We start from the raw sequence: 12,067 nt of genomic DNA, 5'->3' as shown, positions 1-12,067 counted from the left end.
TAATATACTGTGACAACACAAAGACGGACTCAGACAAAAACAGACATCATCAGATAATATACTGCGACAAGACAAAGACGGACTCAGACAAAAACAGACAAAATCAGGTAATATACTGCAACAACACAAAGATGGACTCAAGACAAAAACAGACGTCAGATAATATACTGCGACAACACAAAGACTGACTCAGGCAAAAACAGACAATGTCAGATAATATACTGCAACAACACAAAGACGGACTTAGACAAAAACAGACATCATCAGATAATATACTGCGACAACACAAAGACGGACTCAGACAAAAATAGACATAATCAGATAATATACTGCGACAACACAAAGACGGACTCAGACAAAAACAGACATCATCAGATAATATACTGCGACAACACAAAGACGGACTCAGACAAAAACAGACATCATCAGATAATATACTGTGACAACACAAAGACGGACTCAGACAAAAACAGACATCATCAGATAATATACTGCGACAACACAAAGACTGACTCAGACAAAAACAGACATCAGATAATATACTGCGACAACACAAAGACGGACTCAGACAAAAACAGACATCATCAGATAATATACTGCGACAACACAAAGACGGACTCAGACAAAAACAGACATCATCAGATAATATACTGCGACAACACAAAGACTGACTCAGACAAAAACAGACATCAGATAATATACTGCGACAACACAAAGACGGACTCAGACAAAAACAGACGTCAGATAATATAGTGCGACAACACAAAGACTGACTCAGACAAAAACAGACGTCAGATAATATACTGCGACAACACAAAGACGGACTCAGACAAAAACAGACAACATGAGATAATAAACTGCGACAACACAAAGACTGACTCAGACAAAAACAGACAACGTCAGATAATATACTGCGACAACACAAAGATGGACTCAGACAAAAACAGACATCATCAGATAATATACTGCAACAACACAAAGACGAACTCAGACAAAAATAGACATAATCAGATAATATACTGCGACAACACAAAAACGGACTCAGACAAAAACAGACATCATCAGATAATATACTGCGACAACACAAAGACGGACTCAGACAAAAACAGACATCATCAGATAATATACTGCGATAACACAAAGACGGACTCAGACAAAAACAGACATCATCAGATAATATACTGCGATAACACAAAGACGGACTCAGACAAAAACAGACATCATCAGATAATATACTGCAACAACACAAAGACGGACTCAGACAAAAACAGACATCAGATAATATACTGCGACAACACAAAGACGGACTCAGACAAAAACAGACATCATCAGATAATATACTGCGACAAGACAAAGACTGACTCAGACAAAAACAGACGTCAGATAATATACTGTGACAACACAAAGACGGACTCAGACAAAAACAAAGTCAGATAATATACTGTGACAACACAAAGACGAACTCAGACAAAAATAGACATAATCAGATAATATACTGCGACAACACAAAAACGGACTCAGACAAAAACAGACATCATCAGATAATATACTGCGACAACACAAAGACGGACTCAGACAAAAACAGACATCATCAGATAATATACTGCGATAACACAAAGACGGACTCAGACAAAAACAGACATCATCAGATAATATACTGCGACAAGACAAAGACTGACTCAGACAAAAACAGACGTCAGATAATATACTGTGACAACACAAAGACGGACTCAGACAAAAACAGACAAAGTCAGATAATATACTGCGACAACACAAAGACTGACTCAGGCAAAAACAGACAACATCAGGTAATATACTGCGACAACACAAAGACGGACTCAGTCAAAAATAGACGTCAGATAATATACTGCGACAACACAAAGACTGACTCAGGCAAAAACAGACAATGTCAGATAATATACTGCAACAACACAAAGATGGACTTAGACAAAAACAGACATCATCAGATAATATACTGCGACAACACAAAGACTGACTCAGACAAAAACAGACATAATCAGATAATATACTGCGACAACACAAAGACGGACTCAGACAAAAACAGACGTCAGATAATATACTGTGACAACACAAAGACTGACTCAGACAAAAACAAGCAAAGTCAGATAATATACTGCGACAACACAAAGACTGACTCAGACAAAAACAGACATCATCAGATAATATACTGCGACAACACAAAGACGGACTCAGACAAAAACAGACAATGTCAGATAATATACTGCAACAACACAAAGACGGACTCAGACAAAAACAGACATCAGATAATATACTGTGACAACACAAAGACGGACTCAGACAAAAACAGACGTCAGATAATATACTGCGACAACAAAAAGACGGGCTCAGACAAAAATAGACATCAGATAATATACTGCGACAACAAAAAGACGGGCTCAGACAAAAATAGACATCAGATAATATACTGCGACAACACAAAGACGGACTCAGACAAAAACAGACGTCAGATAATATACTGCGACAACACAAAGACTGACTCAGACAAAAACAGACATCAGATAATATACTGCGACAACACAAAGACGGACTCGGACAAAAACAGACATCGTCAGATAATATACTGCGACAACACAAAGACGGACTCGGACAAAAACAGACATCATCAGATAATGTACTGCAATAACACAAAGACTGACTCAGACAAAAACAGATGTCAGATAATATACTGCGACAACACAAAGACTGACTCAGACAAAAACAAGCAAAGTCAGATAATATACTGCGACAACACAAAGACAGACTGACAAAAACAGACATCAGATAATATACTGCGACAACACAAAGACGGACTCAGACAAAAACAGACAAAGTCAGATAATATACTGCGACAACACAAAGACGGACTAAAACAAAAACAGACAACATCAGATAATATACTGCTTAACTTCTGCCAAATGCACGTTTACTTCCAGCTGCCAGTGAACATCAACGGTAAGGACATCTTCCCCATCCTACCAAATTCTGTAGTAAGAAAGACCACAATCAGAAAAAGATGAAGAACCTGGTTAAGGTACAACTTCCAATCCACTTTTACCAGGAAACATAGTCCTAAGCGACAAACAGCAACAGCCACCAGAAAAAAAGCCTTCTGCTGTGATATGACCTTTAGAGCTACAAAGCTAAATGGTTGAAATGCAGGCTTACAAAGTTTGTAACTACTGAAGTTCAAGTCTAAAACACACCTGCAAAGTATGAGGAAAAACTAAAGAACTATCTTAAAATGTTTGAGAAGCCTCTTCTATGGCACAGCTCTGTCACCCCACAGGGCTGTGTTTAAATAAAACAGTTGTCATTGCACCAACACAAGGCCCAGGTCATAAAGGTGAGAACCACCCATAAGTGCACAGAGACAAGAAGAGTGGTACATATAGGTGAATGCCACGCATAAGCACACAGAGATAAGTAGAGTGGTACATATAGGTGAAAGCCACGCATAAGCATGCAGAGACAAGTAGAGGGGAATCTATAGTTGAAAGCCAACCATAAGCACACAGAAATATGTAGAGAGGCATATATAGGTGAAAGCCAACCGTAAAGGAGATATGTAGAGTGGAATATAAAGGTGAAAGACAGACAAGCTTACAGAGTAGAGTGGAATACACTTCCGCAGCAATGAAGAACTTCTTCCATTTGGCAATATATGTCTGATAAGCAGAAATCTCTCTGGCTTGAATTAGAAAGGATCAAGAATCTGAAAACCTGATATGACAAACTCCTTGGCCACAAATCAACAAGAGGGATGAGACTGAGTTGGTCTTTCTACTGTTATCTTTGTTCAAAGGAATGAAATCATCCACCCCTACTAGTTTATGGGGAATGTCCCACTAAGTAGCTTCTGCCTGCCCTGCTACTGCAATGGGGCAGAAATGTATTTCCCCAAAGGAGAATGGCTCACCTGCCCAGGTGCCTCTCTTCTGGAAGATTTTGTTCAGACAGTACCCCCATCTATGACACACTGCAGATAAGGAGGAGTGTAGCTGCGATATGAGGATCTTGTCAGTAAATTCACTTCCCCCAAGATGTGAACCACAGTAAATGTTAATGTACACCATGAAGAGGGGGAAGGTTAAAATGACATCTGTTTCACTTGACCTTAAAAAGGGATGAGACCATGTGTGCTTCAAAATACATCAGCAAAGTGTGCATTACAAAAAATTCCATGATTGGGCACAGCTGAAAAAATAAGGACCACTGTGACCGATTGAACTATTCTACAGCCAAGTGGCATTTAACTGGTAGGTTCATGAGTTTGTGACCATTCAGCAAATACTGACATCTGACTTTCCAGTCCAAGTTTTCACCTGAAGACATGTGAACATTACTGTGAAGATGGTCATCTCCACAAGTTCCAGGAGAGGCAGAAGACTGGACTTCTACCCACCTCTGCTCATTCACGCAGGACACAAAATCCAAGACCGTATGGGCCTTCCGATTGCAGAAATGCAGAAATGACTGGCACTGAAGAGGTCTAACTTTGTTCCTATGAAGGACCTATTTTGATATCTAAGAGATGTCAGTAACCTTTGAGGCCTATAATCACAAGAGGGTCCAGGCACGGGTCACCACTAGGGAGTCCCACAACATGAGCCATCAGAAGCTACCTGTTCATGTATTTGTTTATTTTTATTTTACATTTGTTGACCAGGCTAGGCCAACTGGATATATGTCCATTTTCAGTAGAGGCCTGGGGAGATGAGCTCCAATTAAGCTAATAAAAATCAAAAAATAAAAATAAAATACATTGTTGATAGAGATTAACATCAAGAACTTGACTACACAGTTTAGTAAAACAATGCACTACTACTAGAAGCATATTTACATGGTAAAGGGTTTGTCATTCAACATGTTGAAGACTAGGAAAAAATAACAGATTCAAACTATTATTAAGGTTGTTTCGAAGTATTACACTCAAAATGACAAACGTTGGAATATATGTATAGTGGAAGAACGTGCTGACAGGACTTGACTAGAATCAGAGTTAAGGAAGCCTACTAATCCCACTCGGTTTTCTTTAGATATATATTTATATTGTTTGTGTTTTTGATACAGACGCAGTAGTTGTGCTGAGGGAGTGACTAGTCTGGGTTAGAGATGCAGTAGTCGTGCTGGGGGAGTGATTAGTCTGGGTTAGAGACGCAGTAGTCGTGCTGGGGGAGTGACTAGTCTGGGTTACAGACGCAGTAGTCGTGCTGGGGGAGTGATTAGTCTGGGTTAGAGACGCAGTAGTCGTGCTGGGGGAGTGACTAGTCTGGGTTACAGATGCAGTAGTCGTGCTGGGGGAGTGATTAGTCTGGGTTAGAGATGCAGTAGTCGTGCTGGGGGAGTGACTAGTCTGGGTTACAGACGCAGTAGTCGTGCTGGGGGAGTGACTAGTCTGGGTTACAGACGCAGTAATTGTGCTGGGGGAGTGATTAGTCTGGGTTACAGGCGCAGTAGTCGTGCTGGGGGAGTGATTAGTCTGGGTTAGTACATGGGCGTACCCATTGGGTTTTAACAGTATCCTTAGTTGCTTTTTGAAAAGTGCTAATGATGAAAGTGGTGATAGTTCACTGGGAAGCCTGTTCCAGGTTTTCCCCACTGAATTAGAGAAAAGAGAATCACCTGCTTTGTTGAAGGACTTCTGGATGGTAACTAGTAATTTATCTGCTGAGCGAAGGCTTGTAAGATTTTTGTAGGGGTGATAAGGCTACAGAGTATTAGGGTATTACTGGGATGATACAAAATCTTATGGGTGATAGTAAGTTGTTGAAATTCTAGCTGGTTTTGCAGTTCTAGCCATCCTAGCTGTTTAAGATTTTGACAATGGTGGGTTCTAAATGGGGAGCCAGTGGCAAATCTGGCAATGTTGTTATAGGAGGTTGCCAGTTTGTTATGGTCGCTTTTGGAAAGATTAGTATAAATGGGGTAGGCATAGAGGAGGGTAGAGATCAGATGGGTGTGGGCAATGGTAGATCTGGCTACAGGGGTAAGGAAAAGTTTTATCCGGTAAAGGGAACCAAGTTTTCTGTTTACTGATTTAATAGTTGAGTTAATATGCGAGTCAAAGTTAAGGTTGTGGTCAATTATTATACCCAAAAGTTTGGTGGTTGGGTCAGGTGATATGACAGTCCCATTGTTGGATATAACTGTGAGATCTATTGGGGAAGACTTTAGTATTGGAGTGAATAGCAATAGTTTAGTTTTTGGGGGGGTTAGGAGGAGGCAGCGTTGTAGGAACCAGTTTTCTACCAAGTTAAATACTTTTTGGGTGATGGATTGGAGTTCAGCTGAAAAAGAGATGGCACAAATTAATGTGGAGTCGTCTGCATATTGTATGCAGGTAGTATGAGGAAGATTTACATTTAGATCGTTAATGAATACAGAGAATTGGAGAGGTCCCAGGATAGAGTCGTGAGGGACACCAAGGGTAACAGGGAGATGTGTGGATAGGCCAGGACAGGGACACCAAGGGTAATAGGGAGATGTGAGGATAGGGACACCACGGGTAATAGGGAGATGTGTGGATAGGCCAGGATAGGGACACCAAGGGTAACAGGGAGATGTGTGGATAGGCCAGGATAAGGACACCAAGGGTAACAGGGAGATGTGTGGATAGGCCAGGATAGGGACACCAAGGGTAATAGGGAAACGTGAGGACAGGCCAGGATAGGGATACTAAGGGTAATAGGGAGATGTGAGGACAGGCCAGGATAGGGACACCAAGGGTAACAGGGAGATGTGTGGACAGGCCAGGATAGGGACACCAAGGGTAATAGGGAGATGTGAGGACAGGCCAGGATAGGGATACTAAGGGTAATAGGGAGAGGTGAGGATAGGCCGGGATAGGGACACCAAGGGTAATAGGGAGATGTGTGGATAGGCCATTACAGGGACACCAAGGGTAACAGAGAGATGTGTGGATAAGCCAGGATAGGGACACCAAGGGTAACAGGGCAATGTGTGGATAGGCCAGGATAGGGACACCAAGGTTAATAGGGAGATGTGTGGATAGGCCATTATAGGGACACCAAGGGTAATAGAGAGATGTGTGGATAAGCCAGGATAGGGACACCAAGGGTAACAGGGCGATGTGTGGATAGACCAGGATAGGGACACCAAGGGTAATAGGGAGATGTGAGGATGTTGTCCCAAAGGACAGCTTGTTGTCTATTTTCTAAGTAGAACTTGAACCATTGTAATGCCTGTGTGTCAAGAGAGTAATTTGAGCATGTTTAGAAGTATCTGATGGATCTGGGGACCCAAGTAGATAGCAACCTCTCCTTTGATAATCACATTGCCAAAGTGGTTAAAAAATCCTTCTATGTGGCCCACCTTATCACAAAAGGGTTTGCGTCCAGATCGAAAGAGGTCATTGGGCCCCTCTATGCATCACCCATCAGACCTATCATAGAGTACAATGCCCCATTTGGGATGTACCTTACAAGACACCTGCAACACCTGGAAAGACCACAGAAGTACCTCACCAAGAGGATTAGTGGCCTCAAGCAGATGCCCTATGCAGCTCGACTGAAGAAACTCCAGCTGTACTCGGTTGCATACTGCCTACTCAGAGGTGATCTCTGCCTGACATACAAGGCCATGTCCAACCCAGAATTGATGGACATGCTCCACCCTAAAGAAAACCATATCCCCTCGAGCCACACGCTCCAGGGATCTAAACCTCACCACAACAATAAATAGGATGTGTTGGGATAGATTCCTGTCCCAGAGACTTCCCATGCTCTGGAACAAGATTCCAATCTACATTAGGCAGAGCTCCTCGCTAACCCTCTTCAAGAGAAACCTTGACGAGTGGATGGGAAACAGAAAGTTTACCTCGGGGATCACTTCAATGGCTCTGCTGGACAGAGGCACAGGGAACTAATCTAAGGGGGCGGCGAAAGCCAACACATTCCGGCTAGGCTTATAAATGCCTTCGGGCAGATACCCTAGTACCTACCTATGAACCATATTGAAGGCTTTAGAGAGGTCAATAAAGAGTGCAGAGGAAAGCATGTTGTTATTATGATATTTGTTAATGCAGTCAGAAAAGGATACAAGAGCAGTGGTAGTACTATGGAAAGGCCTAAAGCCATGCTGACAGTCAGCTAGTAGGTTATTTTGGAGAAGGTGTTCAAAGTAGTTGCTGGTGGATGCATTTTTCCATGATTTTAGCTAAAGGATAGAGTAAGGCTATGGGGTGAAATTTAGAGATTTCGGTTGAGTTAACCCCCTTGTGAAGTGGGATAATGTGGGAGATTTTCCAGAGAGATGGGATGGAGTCTTCAGTAATGGTTCTATTAATTAGGATGGAAATGGGATAGGCAAGTACTTTTGCTGCAGTTTGCAGGTATGCAGCTGGAAGTAGATCAGCTGAGGGTGTACATGGTTTTAGTTTGTAAAGTAGAGTGTAGATGAAGGATGTAGGAAATGGTTTTAAATGAAAGGTAGGAGGTAAGCTAGCTAAGGAGGATGGGAGACTTCAGCTAGCAGGTGGTAAGGAGTTTGCTAGAGATCGGACGGTTTCAATAAAAAAGGTATTGAAAGCATCAGCAATGTACAAAAATAACAGGAGTCCTTCAAAGCTTCTGCCACAACAGACAGAATATCATTAAACACATAGAAGATGACGAAATTAACAGCAGCACCCAACATGGAAAGTGTAGTGCTCACAGAGTGAAAACAAAATTGAAGCCAAAGGCAATTCCTGTACAGTTTCCAAATAATAATGTTCCAGAAGGAGTTTATCATGCCCTGTGAAGCCATTCAGATTAAACCCTAGGCATTTGTCATCCAGAACTTGACATACCAGTTGAGGTTGCTGAAGTCCAGAATGGGATGAAATACACAAGCACAGGCATCATACACTGCCAGTGGGACCACAAGCCCCTCGGGAATGGGAAATGTGCATGTCTACTCAAATCAAGCCAACTGGCCTAACTGGACTTGGAGGGATGTGATGGGAGGAGAGTCCTCAAACCTGTCAGGCCTGTATTCAACAATGGCTGGAACCATGGAACTTCGGCTAACCAGCTGCTAGCCTACTCAAGATATGCAAACATGGAGGAGTTGTCATTAACTTCCTCTGAAATGTAAAAGTTTAGAAATCCCCTTTGAAGTTGCCCCCTTAATTATGTCACCCAACAAAGATGGGGAGGTCAGTCTGCCACTAGTTCACAAACGGTGCATTGTGTGTTTGTGTGTGTGTGTGTGTGTGGGGGGGGGGGGGCAGAATCTTCATTTTCACTGGGTTGCACAGGTACAGAATTAAAAAAATGCCCAGTCTTGTCACTCACCTTCTCCAGTATCCAGCTCATGCCTGAGATTTCACTGTTCAGTCTCCTACAGATTCTCACTGAGGAAAATCTCCAACTTGGCTGTAAAACGTGACTAATATTGTCTCTATACCACCTACAAGGTTGAAACTATGGCATTTTCTGCAGGACTGACATCACAATATCTTTCTAACAGCTACAAGCAGTGTCAGTCTAATTCCCGATCAGATGATCCATCAGCTGCACAAATACTTGGATCTCCTGCACATCTTAGCCTGTGGACACAAGAACTTTAGTTCACTAAATGTTAAAACCCAGATCTGAACTGCAGAAGTGGCACAAAGAAGCAGCAATGTTTGATGCTACGTGTGCCTGTCTAACTAGAGAGGAACATGGCATATCCTGATAGGCAGTGGGCATGCCTCTAAGTGCAGGGCCTATACATTACAAGACATCCACAGACATGGGGATAAGAAAAATAAAAATACCAATAGTGATCCACCGAAGAAGGCCTCCAGTTACACTCTCAGAGAGCATTTCCATGTACAGTGTCAATTAAGTTTTAGTTTGAGCTATGTACCATTACAGATGACGCATTATTTTTAGGTAAAGCACCTTTACTTAACTCCTGCTAAATAAAAACAAATGAAAATTGTGAAAACGCAAACAAATTTGGGCAGCACTACATTACATTCTGCACAAAGTAGTGTGAATAGGAAATATTTCAGGCACAGCACTGCTACAATTCCTCACCTGTGGGGTAGTGATCAGCACGGCTCCATCAATTCCTGCTGCACTGAGGTACTGCACTATGGAAAGGTGCTCATCAGACGTACCAGGAGGAGTGTCAACAATCAGGTAATCAACTTCACCCCAGTCTACATCGCGGAGAAACTGCTTAATCATCCCTAAACATAAACAGATCAAAGTGCCATTAGGTCCTTTATTCTTCGTTCGCACTTCACATAAACATAGAAAGTTAAGGCAGACGAGGACCATTTCATATAACACGTATAGGGCAGACTAGGTGGGATGAAGTACCTACCCATATAATCAAATTCATATTAAACTTAGTTCTCTTCCCCTACATTTGTATCCTGAATTCTACTTTACTAGAAAGTACAGTTGTGTTGGGAACAGTAGATGTTCGAGTAAGGCCACTGTTGCAGTCTTGGCTGTACGTATCTTTGCTGTAGTCAGTAATCGGTCACAGTTCCAGAGCTGTGTGCCCTGCCCTAGCCAGACTGACTTGACATTCCAGAGGCGTTGGCACATTACCAGTATAAAGGTGACATCAGTCAGTTTCAGTTTCAGGCAAGCAAGAATCAGAACTTTCCAGAGTTTGCTCTCAAGCCAAAGGCTGGTGAATGCAAAAAGAAGCCTCCCAAGACCCACATTCTAATTCTAGAAACTCAGCTCTCCCAGAAAAATCTGAAAAGAGGGAGGTCTAAATCCTATTTGAGGAGGAAAGGTATACACAGTGTGACACTGCCAGCCCAGCTATCTGGAATTTTGTAAATAATCATACAGTGGATATAAAAAGTGTACACACCCCTGTTAAAATGCCAGGTTTTTGTGATATAAAAAAAAATGAGACCACAATAAATCATTTCAATACTTTTCCCACCTTTAATGTGACCTATAACCTGTACAAATCAATGGAAAAACAAATCTGTTAGGGGACAAAATATAAAAAATAAAAAAATGTACAATAAGCTGGTTGCATAAGTGTGCACACCCTTAAACTAATACTTTGTTGAAGAACCTTTTGATTTAATTACAGCATTCAGTCTTCTTGGGTAGGAGTCTATAAGCATGGCACGTCTTAACTTGACAATATTTGCCCACTCTTCCTTGCAAAAGCGCTCCAAATCTGTCAGATTGGGACGGCATCTCTTGTGCACAGGCCTCTTCAGGTCACCCTACAGATTTTCTATTGGCTTAAGGTCTGGGCTCTGGCTGGGCCATTCAAAAACTTAAATTTTCTTTTGGTGAAGCCATTCTTTTGTTGATTTGGATATATGTTTGGAATCACTGTCATGTTGAAAGGTGAAATTCCACTTCATCTTCAGCTTTCTACCAGACGCCTGAAGGTTTTGGGCCAAAAGTGACTGGTATTTGGAACTGTTCCATAATTCCCTCCACCTTGATTAAAGCCCCGGTTCCAGCTGAAGAAAAGCAACCCCAAAGCATGATACTGCCACCACCATGCTTCACCATGTTGATGGTGTTCTTTTGGTGATGCGAAGTGTTGTTTTTCATCAGACCATAACACATTTTCTCACATGCTTTTGGAAGACCTGATGTATTGTACTGCAAATTTTAGCCAGGTCTGGATGTTTTTCTGTGTAAGTAAAGGCTTCCGTCTTGCAACCCCACCCTATAGTCCAGACATATGGAGAATACAGGAGATTGCTGTCACATGTAGTACACAACCAGTACTTTCCAGAAATTCCTGCAGCTCCTTCAGTGTTGCTGTAGGTCTCTTGGCAGCCTCCCTGACCAGTTTTTGTCTTGTCTTTTCATCAATTTTGGTGGGACATCCAGTTCTTTGCAACGTCACTGTTGTCCCATATTTTATCCACTTTTTGATGACTGTCTTCACTGTGTTCCATGGTATATCCAATGCTGCGCAGATTTTTTGTACCCTTCTCCTGACTGATGCCTTTCAACAATGAGATCCCTTTGATGCTTTGTAAGTCTCTGCGAATCATGGCTTTTGCTGTAGCAGGCAACTGAGTAAATGTCAGGAAAATCCTACTAGGACAGCT

General features: G+C 42.0%; 1 protein-coding gene across 1 annotated transcript in view; it reads right to left on the bottom strand.

The window, feature by feature from the left end:
* The window catches only part of NUBP1 (nucleotide binding protein 1), an 858,175-nt gene that overhangs the window by 424,985 nt on the left and 421,123 nt on the right, over positions 1-12,067 (bottom strand). Inside the window, exon 7 of the mRNA XM_044089138.1 lies at positions 10,050-10,204. Coding sequence (XP_043945073.1) covers positions 10,050-10,204 — 155 coding nt within the window. The remainder of the gene's footprint in view (positions 1-10,049; positions 10,205-12,067) is intronic.

This window comes from Protopterus annectens, chromosome 12.part0 (assembly GCF_019279795.1).
Source record: "Protopterus annectens isolate FY-2018-M chromosome 12.part0, PAN1.0, whole genome shotgun sequence".
NCBI lineage: Eukaryota > Metazoa > Chordata > Ceratodontiformes > Protopteridae > Protopterus > Protopterus annectens.
The sequence above is the reverse complement of the archived record's forward strand: the minus strand, read 5'-3'. Positions and strand labels throughout refer to the sequence as shown.